Source organism: Vigna unguiculata, chromosome 3, assembly GCF_037176805.1.
Source record: "Vigna unguiculata cultivar grain cowpea cultivar isolate G323 ecotype 2 chromosome 3, ASM3717680v1, whole genome shotgun sequence".
Lineage (NCBI taxonomy): Eukaryota > Viridiplantae > Streptophyta > Magnoliopsida > Fabales > Fabaceae > Vigna > Vigna unguiculata.
In genome coordinates, this window is record NC_140794.1 from 16,891,552 (window position 1) to 16,909,266 (window position 17,715).

The 17,715-nt window shown below is 30.7% G+C and overlaps 1 protein-coding gene and 1 pseudogene across 2 annotated transcripts; one reads left to right on the forward strand and one right to left on the reverse strand.

Annotated features, from left to right (window-relative positions):
• The first annotated feature begins 7,714 nt into the window (after nucleotides 1–7,714).
• On the forward strand, nucleotides 7,715–10,022 carry LOC146887536 (O-fucosyltransferase 28-like; annotated as a pseudogene).
• Nucleotides 10,023–11,504: 1,482 nt separating this feature from the next.
• Nucleotides 11,505–14,183, reverse strand: LOC114179680 (large ribosomal subunit protein eL33w-like). 2 transcript variants are annotated; one of them, XM_028066092.2, is made up of 5 exons: nucleotides 13,999–14,182; nucleotides 13,846–13,881; nucleotides 13,394–13,622; nucleotides 13,269–13,311; nucleotides 11,505–11,677 (listed from the first exon to the last, which is right to left on the reverse strand). In XM_028066092.2, exons 1-4 carry the CDS (start codon nucleotides 14,028–14,030, stop codon nucleotides 13,270–13,272), a joined length of 339 nt encoding a protein of 112 aa, XP_027921893.2. In that variant the 5' UTR covers nucleotides 14,031–14,182; the 3' UTR covers nucleotides 11,505–11,677; nucleotide 13,269. The 2 variants fall into 2 exon arrangements, with proteins under 2 accessions (XP_027921893.2, XP_085527740.1); XM_085671614.1 differs by lacking the exon at nucleotides 11,505–11,677 and adding an exon at nucleotides 12,026–12,298 and having other exon boundaries at nucleotides 13,999–14,183.
• Nucleotides 14,184–17,715: the final 3,532 nt, after the last annotated feature.

Sequence of the window (17,715 nt, forward strand, 5' to 3'; positions counted from 1 at the left end):
TGCCCAGGATTTTAATCTCAATGGAAATTCTACACAACTTATTGAAAAGAAAAGAGAAGACTCGTTCCAACGGTAGAAGTAAGTGGTTTGGTTAAACGAGTTGAGCTGAAAATTTAAGGCAGAAGCTCAACGCTATGTTCTGTTTGGACATTATTTGAATGGGTCTGTGCTTCATTTTGGATACCTCAGGGTACAATCATCAAGTCCAAACACGGTTGCTTTTACCATCTACAAATCAAAACATTTGGGAAGCCAAAAGGAATCTAGATAGTACTTGGTTTGAACGAGTCATGCAAGCTCAAGCCTTCTTTTTTTTTTCTCTCTCTCTTTTTACTACTTTTCTTGGGGCCACTACTTTCAATTATAGTTCTTTGTTTTGAGTTTGTATTTTTCACGTAAAACTATATTACTAGAAAAATTGCATTATATATATACCCAAAAAACCACACAATACTTGAGTAAAAAATATAAATTTTACATATGCTATTTTAGTATTTAATTAGAGAAAGATAATTTTAATGGGTGTTTATATTTTAAAGGGTGTTTGTCTTTTTTTTTTCATTATTAAAGAGATGGATTGCTTCGGTTATTCTTAACTTTGTTGTTGGATCCACAGCTTCCAATGTTTTTATCTTCAATAGTTAATAAAGATATAATTTTTTGTATTTTGTTTTTCATGTATAAGGTAAAGGTGGGAGGAAGAGAAAATCGCACAAGCTACATTACAATGTATATAAATAAATTATAAAGTTAAATATTAAAATTATGCTTAATTAATATTATTTTGATTTTACAAAATTATTGGTCAAAGATTTGTATGTAATAAATCAAGTGATGTCATTGTCGTACTTTTTTTAATACTTTTTTGTGTTTGAGTAAAAGTTTATTAATTGTCTACTTTTAGAGTGGGGTGTTGGAAGATAGCATGGTTCTATTTCAACAACCAAGTTACCCCCCTTGTAGTGGAGTGATGGGTAATCACCAGCTGGCCCCTTTGGTCAATTATAAAGTGTGTATGAAACTTTAAAATAAAAGTGAAAGCAACCACGTGGAAATGTGTGTGAATACGTACATAAATATTGATTAATATAAAAATGCATTTAAGACTTTTCAAACTTTTTAAAGCATTTTCAACACTAATCCTTCCATTCGGGCAAATCAATATGTTTTTTAGATATTTTCCGAATCTTATTCCATTTTGGCAGAAAATTTTCATATTAACCGAAAATAAGTATATTTATGAAGAATATCTGACTTTTTTAATTGGATATGAGGATGGGGATGAGGATGGATATGTAGATGTATATATCTGCTTTGTCTCCATACCACCATAATACTCGTCCCTATTTAAATTATTAAAAATTTTACAGTTAATTAAGTTATATATATATATATATATATATATATATATATATATTACCATATACTTTATATTTTTTATTTCTTCTAATTGTCTGGTTTGTCATGAAATTCATTTGTATCTCCAATAGATTTTTCATCTTATCATAACTTTTATGCAATTATGTTTAAATGATGTATGTCAATTAAATATTTTTTACGTTTCACATTTGAATATTTCTATTATTTTTTTAATATTTTTATTCATTGTATATTTTCCTTTCACATGATAATGCTTAACACTCTCAATTTAAGTGTTGAATAGCATAAACCTTTTATTTAATAGGTAATATAAAAAAATTTATCTTCTTTACTCTATTATTATTACTTTTTGTTTCATTTGATGAACTCTTTTTTTTTCGTCAAAGTAATTTTTGTTATTTCTCAACCATTAACTATGTTGGTTTTTGAAAATTTTTTTAGATCTCTAAGGTATTCTTCATCCTATCATAACATTAATTATACATTTATTTTTCTTTCTGTGATTTCATTCAATAGTCTCTCAAATTATTTTTAAGAGACACATTTGATATTTTTTTAATATTTTTATTTATTGTTTATTTTTATCATGTAGAATACTATTTTTATATATTTTATATAATTATTTTTTATTTTATAACTCATTATCGAACATACTGTAATTTTGTCACTATAAGTATAAATAAATTTTACTTACTATAATATAAAAAAATAATCTAATTGTCATGAATTTTTTTATCATCATGTAACATATATTGAAGTTCAAAAAATATAAGGTCTATGTTAAATTTTATTATTATTAGTTTAATATTTGTTTTTTAAGTGATTTTAATCAAGTGATGTAAAATAATTTTTATTAGTATATAAAAAAGAGATTCATTAGAATTTAAAAAATTGAAGTAAACCGACATTTAAAGTATATTTTAATTTGAACATTTGTTTTCTTTTTATATTTTTTAAAAAATATTTTTAAATGTTATCAATTAGGTTCCATTAATATTTGCAAATTTAATAAATATTTTGGTTCTCGTAAAATTTTATTTGAGATTAATATATATATATATATATATATATATATATATATATAATTTCTTTATAAATATATGATATCAAAGAAACAATCATCCTCTTAATATTAAATATTTAATAATATTATATTTCCTTTAACATAATTTTTTATTATTTTATAAAAATTAATTAATTAATATTAAAACTGTAAAAAAATAATTACGAATATAGGTACGAGAATATACAAAGTACAACAAAAATTTGATACTCATTATATTTTGAGTATAAAAATGTTGGTAAATTGTTTCTAAAGAAATAAATACGTGACAGTGAAACTCGTATCGTCATTTTATGTTTCCGTCCCTTCTTCCATCATAGTCGATATACCTAGATTATACTTTGAATATAAAAATACATGCTTTGTAGAGTAACACATGTCTATTAACTTTTTTATTTATTTTAATATTTCATTGTAGTTGTATTTTCAAAATTATGGCTATTATTTAATATATTTTAGACTATACTGTTCACTTGAGTCTAATCATGGTCCTTGTATGTTTGTTCGTTGTATGAAACTTGCGTGATGTCTCCTTAATAGGAGACAAGAACAAAATCAGAAAAGGAATTAGTTAAATGTAGGTTATCTTTGTTATTTTGATTGTTTCTGTGTAATGTATATTTTTATTCTTTTAAAAGGGTGTTTAGTCTAGTCAAACATAAGGTTATGGTCCAATTATTCTTTTTTTAATACTCATTCTATGTTTTTAATGTGTTGTTTTAAGGTTATTTTGTAAAATTTAGAAATGTAATATTTATTTTAAAGTTTAGTAAATTAGTTATAGTTGACAAAAATTAATTACTATTGTTGTAAACTTTGAAAATAACAATTAAATAGAAAAAAATATAAAAAAAAAAATTGAAAAGCAATTAGTTAATGTAGGTTATCTTTGTTATTTTGATTGTTTCTGTGTAATGTATATTTTTATTATTTTCAAAAGGGTGTTTACTCTAGTCAAACATAAGCTTATGGTTCAATTATTCTTATTTTAATACTCATTCTATGTTTTTAATGTGTTGTTTTAAGGTTATTTTGTAAAATTTAGAAATGTAATATTTATTTTAGGGTATTGTTAACCGGTGTTTTTAGAGCATGGTTAAGGTAATTAATATGCATTGAATCATATAAAAATACATAGATAAGTGTAATGTTAAATTAAATCTAACCTAATCATCATAAATGTAATTTTATTTTACTTAGAAGACAAAAATGTCCATAATTGTTGCACATGTATATCTTATATTTTATTTAATGTTCACCAATAAAAGTTAAAAAAAATAAAATAAAATAATAAAATAATTGTTATGAATTAATGATTGTCCATTGATTTGATAAATCTACTCATGTGATTGATATGATTGATGCTCATATGATTCATTACTTTTTATCTTTTTGTGTAAATATTTGAATTAATTAGTTGATTTATTTCCTTTATAGATTACATATTGTATGTATAAATAGGATTCTTCCTATCAATAATAACATACATATAAGTTGCTCCTTATTCTCTCATTCTCTATTCTTTCTCTCCTTCTTCTTCTCTCTCTTATTAGCTTCATTTCATAATACGTTATCAGCACGATGCTCCTACTAACTAAGGACTCTAAAGACTAGTGAAAGTTTTTTTCTCTTTAACGATAGTGCTCTGTGTATCTCAATCCAGGCTTTTCCTAATCCGTTCTCTCTCTCTCTCTTATTAGTTTCATTTCATAACACGTTATCAACATGATGCTCCAACCAACTGAGGACTCTAAAGACTAATGGAAGTTTTTTCTCTCTAACGATAGTGCTCTGCGTGTCTCAATCCAGATTTTTCCTAATCCCTTCTCTATTTACAATTTTACCTTATATTATTCTTCTTGTGATAAGAATTCTTGAACTTTACCAATTCTCATCTTCGTCTTATTATTTTTATTTATTATGACGGTGATTATTATTATTTTTTCATGGTGATTATTACTATTATTATTACTAATTTTAAACATGTCATATCTTACAAATTTTGAATTTGCATCTTGATATTACAAGGAAGAATTCCTTATATTGGATTTTAAATGTTGAAATACATTTAGATGCAATGGATATTGGGATACCATTAAAGAAAGAAATAAAGCATCTAAGTAACTAATTTGCTCATGCGACCAAAATATTGTGAAAAAAGATTTCACAAATATTATGAATTTATTTCATGCCTATATATGGCTGGACAAAGCAATAAAGCTTTTGATGAAAAATCATGAGATCCACCTAATTTGTTCCATTCCCAGAAGTGAATGCAGCAATAAATATTATGAATTTATTTCATGCCTTTGTATGGGTGAACAAAGCATTGAGCTTTTAATAAAAAATCATGAAACATGTTCAATTGGTTCTGCTCCATTCCTAGAAGTGAATGCAACATATTTGATTTATATTTTCATGATATCGTGATATTGATTACTGACATGGTTATAAAGGAAATTTCAAAAACACATTTTGTCACCAGAAGTGGCACAATAATGTGAAAGAGGGAAAAGAAAATGTGAAAATATTGACAAAAAGGATGAAAGCATATATTATTATTACGGTAGTAAAGGCCATTTGAGTTGTACTTATTGTACACTAAAGCATCTTACAAATAATGAAAAGAACATAAAAACACATTTTGCTTATGAAGATGGTGATTCTGATTATGGCCATATGGATGCTACTCATCTTGATATTATTATTTTCTTTGCTAAATCAAATAGAAGAATTGATCACCTCATTGGTTATGAGAGTGTTAAAAAAATCATATTGATATTTACATTTATATGAAGAACGAATGTTGACACTAGTACCAAAGACTTTGTGTCTTATTGATAGTGCAACAACTTATACAATTCTCAATAGCAATAAATTTTTGTCTTGTTTGATAATGCGAGACATCAATTTTAGTATTATTTATAGCATAACAAATATATTTGAAGGCTTTGGAAGAGCTATTATAGTTCTACCAAGAAGTTGAATAGAAACTTATTAAGTTTCAAGGATATTTGTCTAAATTGATATTATACTGAAACAAACAATGAAAAAGATATGAAATATCTTTATATCTCTACAATTGAGTTGGAAAAAAAATGTATATTGGAGAAATTGTCAACATTCTCTTATGATTTATACTACACGTATATTAGTACAATTGAAATGCATGTCATGGTAAACCAAAAGTTTACAAATCAAAATGAATGCCTTGTTTGACATGATTAGTTGGATGATTTGTACTACTCATATATTAGTACAATTAAAATGCATGTCATGTTAAACCAGAAGTTTACGAATTAAAATGAATTCCTTGTTTGGTATGATCAGTTAGGTCATCCTGGATCTATTATGATGTGAAAAAAAAAAGGTTCAAAATCTCATGTTGAGACCCATTTAAGAGTCAAGAAGAAACTTCTTCAAACCAATGAGTTCTCATGTATTATACGTTCACAGAAGTTGATAATTAGACCATCACCAGAAAAATTAGAAATGAGTCAATCTCATTTTCAGAACGAATACAAGGTGATATTTGTGGTCCAATACACCCACCATGTGGAACATTTATATATTTTATGGTTTTAATTGATGCATCAACTAGATGATCACATATTTATTTATTATCAACTCACAATCAAGTAATTGTAAAGTTAATAGTACAGTTAAGAGCTTACTTCCCGGATTATCCGATTTAGAAAATTTGTTTTGATAATACTGGTGAAATTACATCTTATGTTTTTCATGAGTATCATATATCAATTGGAATTGAAGTTAAGCATCCAGTAGCACATGTTGATACTCAAAATAGACTTGAAAAATCATTCCTAAAACGTCTAAAATTGATTGCAAGACCATTACTTACAAGAGCTAATCTTCCAATGGCTACTTGGAAATATGCAATTTTGCATATTGCATTATTGATTCGCATCAAGCCAATAAGTTATGACAAATACTCTATTATGCAGTTGGTTTTTGGTCAGTAACCTAATATTCTCATGTAAGAATTTTTTTAGTGTGGTGTATATGTTTCAATTTTCCCACCAAAAAGGACTATGATGGGTCCTTATACATGATTGAGAAAATATGTTGGATATGATCCTCTCTCAATAGTAAAATATCTTGAATTACCAATAAGAGACTTATTTATAATTTGAATTTTCGACTGTCACTTTGATGAACAAGTTTTTCCAACATGGGGGGGAGAAAGAAAACAATTGGAAAACAATTCTCTATGAACCACTTGTGGGATCTATTTTGTTCCTTAAAAATGTAAGTGTTTTCTGTTTAGTGAAGTTATGAACTTTGTAACATGTTATAACAAAATCGGAAAGGGCGAGGATACTAATTGCTAACTTCAAACCCTTTGAAATATAAATTGTATTGCATTTGGTGAGTATATTGTTTGATTATTTCTTGTATATTATGCTTATTTTGATAATTTTTTCCATATTTTGTTTTTTCAATCAAATGGAAGGGTTTGCTTTTGGGTTAACATTACACGGAGTGTTTCTGATTTCTTTCTCGTGCGCAAATTTATGATTTGTGAAAGGAGTTTTGTTTCATGAGCGTGAACCTCGTTTTAGCTGGAGTTGGGTCATGCTAACTGTCGACGAACCTCAGCCTCACTAGGACCCTTTGCTACCCGGACATTAGTCTTGTTGCTACCAACAAAGTTAGTTTGTTGCATTGTTTTGATGGAGGAACGATCCAATTGATGGAGGTTTGAGTGAGTGTGGAGGTCTAAGATACTGACTTAAAGAAACAATTGTCTTAAACAAAATTAGGTAATGTCTCTAACTCAAAACAATATAAATTTTACATACAAAATATTTTTGTAGGTAAATTTGTTTAAAATAACTTTTATATTTTTTTTATGATATTTGTTATCTACACTAAATTTCATATGTAATGCTTTGTAGAAAAAATTTTCGCCAAAGTCCATCATGCTTACCTATGAAATTTGTATAGATAATTTATTTTTCTTTTACCCATGAACTTTTACTTTATCTATGACCAATTTTCGTAGATAATGTTATTTAATCTACAAAAAATATTTTGTAGATAATAACCAATTTTCTTGTAGTAAGAGAAAATAAAGGAGGTTTCACAGATGTTACAGTAAGATCATGTTGACAAAAATCTAGTCAAAAGTCATGATGTACAGTTATGGAAGATCAAACCAGTGAAAACATTAACAAGGTATAGAAGATTATGCCCAAGAAAGATAGTAGTCTCATTGATAGTAATTAAATGCAGTTGCATGTTCCCAATATGGATAGTGATAAGACTAATGCTCAAAATGATGAGCAACATCATGATGATGTTGATGATCAACAAGTCGAAGATGAAGTAGAGATTTTGATTGATAATGCTCAAATGGAATATGATATATTACATGATGATGATCTTGGTGGTGATACACATTGATATACATCATTTTATTCAATATTTCTTGTTCTTATTGAATTGTTATGATTACTTTTCTCATCTTAATTCACCCATTTAGCACATCTACAAATGAATTAAAAATTTCATGTTCCTTAATTTTGTTACGTTTTCCTTATGCTTAGCATTTAAATAATTTTACCATTCATACATGTCACATAACTCTATTTTTTTAGAAAAAATCTTTACAAGAGAATAAGATCATCACCAAGACCAAGTTGGAAGTTCATCCTGCAGTCATGGAAATTAGGCAATATTGGTGGCAGAACTAAACAAGATATTTACTAAGCAGCCATTAACTTTAACTGACCTTCATCGAAAGAGCTAGAAATTATTTTTGATTGGATAAGTACTTGAAGCCCATGAATAATGCGCAGTGCTCCAACTTGGATATGCAAGTCCAATCCTTTCAATGTTTATTGCAAAGGAGCTTCTCCCTGCACCTCCAATGTTTTCTCCTATACCCCCAAAACCTTCTTTAATTCCCAGTTTTTCCTACAGTAAAAGTAAAATAGGAGTAAATTTTCTCTCTTCTAAAGAAAATATGTTGCGGATGTCGACATTGCTTTTATATATTATATGTTTTTGATTAGAAGCGGATGTTGCTGATTAAAAGTTTATAAAACTCGATATAGCAATAGAAATTACGATACAAACTAAAAACATTTGAAACAAAGAGAGACTATCGCCTGAAGTTTTGGTGCGATGACATATAGACTAATCGTTTATTTATAGAAAAACCTCACCAAAGGAAGAAAACAAAGTTTATGATACAAGTCCAAGTTTCCACCAATGCATGTTTTTTTTCATAGCCCTTTTGCATCCTTCACCTTAATCTTTGTAATAATCGATTATTGTCTTTTTTCCAAGTAGTGAAGAACCATGTTAACAAGGAGGAACATGTTAGAAGGCACAGAAGAACCTTATGGATTGATTTCTTTTGGCATGAGAGGCATGTCCTCTACGCGACGTAAAATACGACATTGGCAAAAAATTTTAAAGCTTAAGCTTGGACTTCATATGTTTTTAGGCTTAATGGTTTTGGTTTTCATGTGTGTCATTGCAAAGTTTGTGTTGTTGAATGTGTTGTCTGAACAGTTGGAATTTGAACCTTTTAATCATACAAATGTCGTAAAGCATCTACCCTCATTAAAATAGTCACTGGTATAAAACATTTTGTTCCATCTATATTTTACTCTCATTACTATATATTAGACTGTGATGCTAGTTTTCCTTTGATATATGTTAGTTAGACTCTCAAAATATGGAAGCATCTAAACAGTAACAACTACCACAGATGCATTGGTTGAGCCGCTAGTGATAAACGTGAGCCCAAACCTCAAAATTTTAGAAAACAAGTTATTCATATTTTCTAACTAGAAAACTTTCTATCGTGTAGGGAAGGAAAATGTGACAAATGGTTACCTTATGGTGCATGTAGAAAACATGTTGTAGAGCGATGAATGAAGGGCTTAAGTTCACGACTCCAATTGAAGAGCTTAGAATGAAGCTGGTAAATAGACTTAGAAACAATAGTACTCCTTACATTTCTCTTCACCTAAGGTAATTAACCCCTCAAGCACATACTTGATTTAGGATACACATGTTTAATTAATTAAGCTTTGTCTCACAAAAGGAAGTGCCAATATTGCAGAAATGAAAAGACCATGCTTTCTTTTACAGGTTGTAGCCACAACTTGACAAGAGAAGAAGCTATAGAACTTAAGAAGATGAGATATCAAGTGAAACATTGGAAGGTGAAGGAGATTGATAGCAAATCAAGGCGCTTACGGGGTAGTTGCTCCATGACTCCAAGAGAGGTTGTGGTGTTCCTTGAAGCATTTGGTCACCCTTTTGACACAAAAATTTATATACCTGTAGGTGTCATTTATGGAAAAGAGGAAGTGAAACCCCTCCAAAGGAAGTATCGTTATTTGCTCTCACACTCCACTTTGGCAACAAAAGAAGAGCTTTGACCTTTTAAGGGTCACCAGAATCAATTTATTATTCTCGATTACATCATAGTAGTAGAAAGTGATGTTTTTGTTATAGTTATGATGGACACATGGCTAAAGCAGCTCTTGGTCATCAAGCATTTCAAGGATTTTGAAAAACTATTAGCCCAAACAAGTAATACTTATGTTTGTTTTCAAATTTACCATTATTTTGGTTTTTATTCTTATCTCAAACTTGCATTCTCTTATGTTTTCCATATTTAAAATATGCATGGATACGGTCGTTCAATGATATTAATGAATATCCTAATCATGATAACTAGAATAAATATTTAACAAGTTTTTTATCTCAATATTTATGAAATTTATTCGATATGATTTTATGAATTTTTATTTTTAATTCAATTTCAATTTTATTTAAAAGAAGTCCATATCAACCTTTCTATTATATTCATGTTATCCTGGTTGAAAAGATCCTATGTGATCATGAAAATCACAACGAAAATAGTAAATATTCAATGTGACTTTTGTCTTTTGAATATATCCTCTACATGGCACGATCTCATTGTCATCAACATAAAGATGATAAAATAAACTATAATAACTCTTTTATAAAGAAAATAAATTTCTCATAAACATGGAGACAAAAAACTATTAAATCTAAAATAAACATAAAACCTTTCGTAATTCAAAATTTATTTTTTAATTATTTTCTAAAATCACAAAATTGATCCGGAACCAAAAGTAAAATAAATTCAAAAATGGTATTGACACGATTATACATCAAAACCGTAACTGGAATCCAGAATTGTTTTCAATTTCCATTCTGTAAGGTATTTGGTTGAAATTAAGTGAAAACTTCAATCATTTTAAACAACTATTTTCTCTTGTTTTAGTAAATTGTTTGGTGTAGTAATATTAGTATTATTGGTTCTATTATTATTATTATTATTAGTGTCAACTTGTATATTCAGTCCTATTGGATAAGAATATTATTTATTATGTTTGTACTTTACTGTATATATATGTTGTCGTGTTCAGACTACCAATCGTATGGTATCCAGAGGGACCTTAGTATCGTATGGTATCCAGAGAGACCTTAGTGTCGTCTTATAATCATTAATTGAGAAACAAAGAAGTAGTTTTAAATAACTTTCCAATTTATTAGAAGTTATAATACACAAAACAAATTTAACCCCATTTTTAAGGCCAAAATCCTCTCCGGTTCTCATTCACGTGGCAGCTCCTCTAGAGAATACGCAAATGGTCTGATTGGATTAATAAAATATTTATGAATATATTGAACGTTGCAACTTTTCAGTTTTATCATTTTTCATTCACAAATCTCAGCATATTTTGTTTGTTTGTGTCGTTGGAAACGTAGAGGCCCTAGACTGTCGAGTTTGAAAATCCAACCAGGTCAAATTCTAGAGAGCAACCTCAAAACATGCTATATGCTAAACATACTAACATTGGCAGACGAAGGATTGAGGACTGGTAGCCAATAAAGCGTTATAGAAGCAATACTCGTAACAAATTCCCACTACCAATTTTAATTTATACACCTTACATAATTTTCTAGCAATTATATAACAAATTTAGTGAGGACTACGTCATTTTTAAGTTTTGAATTCTAGATTTCGAGGGGAAGCGAAACTGACTTTGTGAAACAGTCAAGTAAAAAAATCCATTTATAAAATTGAGACTAGAAATCCTTATTGACGAAGAAAAAAACATACGATTCATTCGTCATCCTAAACGACATACTATTCTGTTCATGAGCTACCAAAAAACACAAAATTAACTCGCATACAAGCACCACGTCCAACATATCCTGAAAATCAGCAAAACCAGCGATCAATTTCAAAGCCAACTAGATCATGTAGGATAGAATAGGGATATCATGATAATAAATTTGATATTCTTAAGTGCACTATCTATTTATAATCAATGCTACATGTTAACTTTTGGAACTTCATTTACCGCAGCCATTTCAATGACATTATTATTACTTTACAATCATATTTTTTTGGATACTGCTTAAGTCATTAATAAACTAAACTGTGTAGCCAGAATATCTATCATGCAAATTAATACATAGATTAGCTACTTAAATGCATACAGCAAATATTATCATCAACAAACGAAAAGCAATCAACAATAAAGAAAGAAGACAGCCAAATCCCAAGCAATGTGAAAGGTACCATGGACCATGCCTTGAATACCTAATTGCAAAATCATCAAAATCCCACCACAAACATTCCATCTTCAAGAAAATTGATGAAGCTGTAAGCCAATTACATTGGAGCATATCTCCATGGATAAAAGAAGAAGGCTCAAGCAGAAAAGTTATTCATTTAATATCCGCACAGATAAAATCCTGGGAGTTGATTTTGTTAAACAGGTTCCCAAGAAGAACTGTCTGCGACTTTTAGAAGAAAGTGTTCAAGTCATCCTTGAAATAAAGAAATAGGACAGATAGAACACAAAACAATTGAGTGATTAAAATGAAAGAACTAGCATTGTTTTACCAAATGAAATATGGTAAAAATATAATAACAATGATTTGGGTTACAATTTGGAAGATAATATTAACCGTGCCTTCTATAACTTAATATCCACAAAACAGGAACACCATAACAAATGACAAACAAATTTTTAGAATCTGAATGAAACTGTAAGCCAATTACATTGGAGCATATCTCCATGGATAAAGGAGACTGCTCAAGCAGAAAGGATTTTTACTTGCTATCTGCACATATAAAATCCTGGGAATTGATTTTATAAAATTAGGTTCCCAAGAAGAACTGTGTGCAAACTTGAAATAAGGAAATAGGACAAAACACAAACACTAAAACAGAGTTTGAAAAGAGGGATTATTAGCATTGCATCATATGACAAAAGGAAGCAATAAACTAACAATCAATTGTTAGACTCAGACAAACTAGAAGAGCAACACTGATTCAATGAGGATAACATTAAAAAAGCATCTCATCAGGCAATATACTTTAACTAGTATTATAACTACAATATTAACATAATATAATATGAAATCTTCACAAACTAAATAAACATACTAATATTAGAAAACAAAATTGGCCTAATACGAATAATGGAGAAATCATTTCATTAGAAACAGATATGACTAATATCAAATTTTTTATATTATTAAACTGAATAAAAAGAAAGTATGTGCTTTGGCAGTTTGGCAATTGCATTGGTTAGAAGCCATCCTTCTGTCATAGAAAGTGATTAACCGATCAAAAAATCTTTCACTGTTTCCTTTATTCGGACAGATTGTATTTTAAACTATTGTTTTTTAGGTCACATAGCTGAGTTTCGGAACCAAGTGAGTTCACAGTTTTCAATGAAACATAGTGGGGAAACAATTGATAATGCATATCTCAGTAAAAATGTAAAATTACCTCATATATTGCTTGGATACATAAACACTCTAACCCTTGCTCCCTGCAAATGCATCAACAATCAACACTACTAAACCACAAAAAAACGTCAAAAACACAAATAAATTAAGTGTCAAAAAGTTTACCATCGATCTTGGAGGCAGATTAGACTTGAACTTAGCTCTAACGACACCACTGTTACCATGAGGTCGGGTGACCTTACCCCAAATGCAACGATAGTGGCTTCCGTTCTTCTTTACCTTGGCCTTGTAAATATAAGCCATACGCTTCCCAGCGTACCACGCAACTTCTTCCTTGGAGTTTACATTCTCAATCTGGATGAGAGAAGTATTTGGGTACTGATTTGACTTGGACCTGAACAACACAATCAACTTCTTTAGTCCCACTACCTTAATCAACATTTATAATCAATTATATAGACATGGCACAGATTAAAATTATTATGATAAAATCAAAAACCTAATACTGTCACTGTCATTCGCACTAGATAAAACCTATGAAGCAAGTTAACACAATACAAAATTGAAAAACAAAAATGTATCTAACGTTCATTTAGAAAAAAAGATAAACAACATACCTCTTGTATCCAAGAATTGAGCCCCTGACATAAAGTCTGGCAAAGGAGAAAAACCACAATAGCATAAACAAAAGCTCATGAATGTGCAATACGCTAACATTTAAAAGAAATGAAATTAATGATTAGAAGAGGCATAAACTACAGATCGCAAACCTGACACGTTCTCCTTGGCGTCCTTTAACCATCTTGGTAATGAAGATGCCTCCTCCTTCCTCTCCTCTCTTCTTCGATAAGCTCGGCAGAAGCAGGTTCTGCAATATCAGTCTCTGGGTTCTTATAGAGATAGTGTAACGTAACGAAGCGGGCCAACTAGGGTTTCCGCAAGTATCTACTCTCTTCCCCTTACTGCAGTACTCATAACCCATTGGCCCATATTCAAGGCCCATATTCAAGGCCCAATTTCATTCTCGTCTGCATCTTTTACTAGTCAACAATCCACGCATTAATTCTCAAAATTGAAGTTTTGTAACCTATAAAGATGAAGTAAAATAGGAAAAGTTTGTTTTCCATTTTATTTTTCCACTAAACTTTGGATTTTTTTTTTTTACCTATAGTAGATTTGGGAGGTTCAGAATAGAATTTTCCAGCTCATCATTCCCCACTTTGTCTATTTTAATAATTTCCATCTTAATAGATAGTCTCTGTTTTGGTTCAGGGGAGAGCTACAGTATTTTTGTTTTGCATTCGTTCAAGATAATTCAAATTCCAATTTTTCTTAGTTTAGTTCTCGGTATTTTTTAATCCAGAAAAATATTTAAAATAAGGAGGTGTAAGGATTTTTATTATATTTAAAAAGGTTTAGTTTGGGAAATACAACTTTTATGGAAGTAAAAACATAAAAATAAAAATATAGGGAAGTGCAAGAAGAATCAGCCTAGGAGAAAATGTTTCTAAAACCAGCGAGAGAATAAAAAACAAAGAAATAATAAAAAATGTGATGGAAAAAAGGTGTACCTAACAGTGGGCAAGATGGTGAGAAAAACGAATGGAGAAAAAAGCATGTGAATGAAAACCCCAGAATCCTTATCTAAAATAATAGAGGAATTGCAAGAGTCAAAAGGAAAGTACCCTCTAAATAAATAACAAAGAAACCTTTTTTCTTTAGTTACACAAACTCACAAAGACAAAGATTTGTAACAATTTCAATTAATATCATCAGATTTTTAATTAACCACCTGATTATTCAAAATAAACCAACAATATGGATTACTCAGATTTAATTTGGAAATCTTTTGTACTTAGTCATCTTTAATATACTCAAATTTAAAATATTATTGTATATTACTCGTTATCGTATATTATTTGTTTTATTAAACTATAAAATGTGTAAAGTCCACTTTATTTCTCTCCTAAATGTTTAAGGGTCTAACCTATTCTATTGATCTAAGGCTAATAGTCTATAGGGTGCCTAAAACCCTTTTTTAGTCCTAACCCTCTCATTTAGCCTACATTTCGCAAGACAGTTCTTTTCTCACTTTCTTTTTTCTCCAACAGAGCTCTGCTAGGGTTTGGCCTCGTTCTTCGTCAAGTTAGTTGAACTCTATTTTATTCCACGTAAGGGTTTAATTAAGGTTATTTTCGTGATTCCTCAACCCATACCTTCTCTTCTCTAGCTTTATTTTCGTGATTCCAATTAGGGTTCAACGTAGTAACCTCGTTTTTGTTCTGGTGTCATTATTTTCAGCTCACGAATTTGTTCTTGGAGTTGTGGTGCTCCTTTATAGGGTGCATGTGTTGTTAGTTAGCATATGTCCAGGTAAGAGAAGCTAGAGTTTCGTGTTTTTAATGTATCTTGCTTGTTTTCCAGTTCTGTTTAGTGTTTTTTATGATTGTGTGGCGCTTATGATGGAATGAAAATACACTGTGCATTGCTCTGGGTAAACCCATGTTTTTGCATGCGTGAATAGTGGAGAGAATCTGGTATTCTCGCCCAAGCATGTGGGTCTCGCCTAAGGGAGAGTATCAGAAACCCTCCCAAGCTTTGGCTCGAGTTGTTACTCAGGCGACGAGCTCCAATTTTGAGCGAGAATTCATCTTGCTCAGGTGAGGAGGTCTCGCCTAAGCGAGAAAACGCGAAAACCCCATTTATCCACTGCTCGAGCTCTCGCCTAGGCGAAAAGAGCTCGCCTGAGCGAGAGAATCTGTCTCGCCTAAGTGAGTGCTTCCAGCCTGAGCGAGATATGTGCAGGGACGTGCTCTAGTGTTGTTTTCTTCTATGTTTTGGTTGTTGGTCACATGATGGATTGGATTACTCTATTTAAAGCATGAAGTATGTGAATATGCATGTGTTATTCGATTGTATGGACTAGAATTGATGACCTTGGTATGAATAAGGGCATGAATCATGATTGGTTGATTGGTTGAAAATTGACATGAGATTGGTATGCTTAATAAATCTATTGTTGGTTGGTGAGACATGACTTTGGTATGAATATTGACGTAATTCCATGAAACTCTTGGTGAGATTTCATGGTGGTGTTGGATGTGATGGATGTAATTCCATGAATCTCTTGGGGAGATCTCATGGTGGTGTCTTATGTGATGGACATAATTCCATGATCCTCTTAGTAAGGTTTCGTGGTGGTGCCGTAGTGTATATAATTAGGTAAGGATTCAAGTAAGGATTGCATCCTTAAACTCTAAAGAGTCAGTTAGTCTCACGTAGAGCGTGTAAGACCCGTGAAAATTAATTAATTAAATAATTAATTAATTAATAAATGTGGGTAGAAAGCACCTTTATGGCATTAATTATTGTTTGATGTGATGTAGAAAAGTACTAGCTCAAGTGGTTGAGAGTACTTTGGTTGTGTGAGAGGACTTGGGTTCGAGTCCTATGTATGCCTATTATGTGTTGTTGTTTTATTATTGATTTTTAATAATATGTATGAGTATGGAATTGGTATTGTAAGCTTATCATGATTGGAGTGTATCACGAAACATGATTGGTTGAATTGGTTATGCATTTGAATGGTAACTAAGTGGTCATGGGTTCAAACTTGGTTGGGAATGAAATTGGAACTTTAATTTATTTAAAATTGTAATTTTGGAGGGAATATGAGAGGGCAAAAGAAAACCTAGCTTGGGAAGCCAAGAGGGGCTGGAAAACATCCTATAATGAACCCCTAAATGAGAATTAAACAGACTAAAAAGCCCAATTTTTCGTTTTAGTTTTGGACTAATATTAGGAGACCTATAAAAGGTAGAATATGGGCGAAAGAAAAGAAGGGTTTTCTTCACTGAAGTTGCATTGGGGGTGCAAGGGCTGAAGCAAGAAGGCAATTGTGAATCAAGGGTTATTCGTCTCTCTCTTTTTTGATCAATAATTCTAGGTTAAGGGAGTTGTCTTTGTGCATTTAAATTAACTGATGTGTGTGCTATGATTCTGGATTATTGGCCTTCTCACATGAATTCTGAATGATGTAAATTTCGTATCCTATGTATTGGGATTGTGAATTGGTTGGCTTGACATTTGGGTGCAAAGTCTTTTTACGCTTATATGGGTGATGAGGGTTTTGGAATTGAATGGGTAATGCAGATGAAACCCCGAGGTGGGGGTAGTTCAAATGGTTATACAACATGCTTTTGAGTGTTGCTTGACATTTTTCTTACGTTTGGTAATGATTGAGTGGGGTTTTGGTTTACTTTTGGCGAATTGTGTGCGTGAACAAACTCGAAACCCTGCAAGTCTCGCCCAAGCGGGTCCACCTTGCCTAAGCGAGAGTTGTAGAGTCTCACTTTGGGTTCTGGTTCATGGTTCTCGCCTAGGCGACCAAGAAAAGGGTTTAGCGACATGGTCTCTCGCTCAGGTGAGAGGCACTCGTATAAGCCGGGTCGCGAGGAAACCTGAGAGTTTTAAGCGCGAAATCTCGC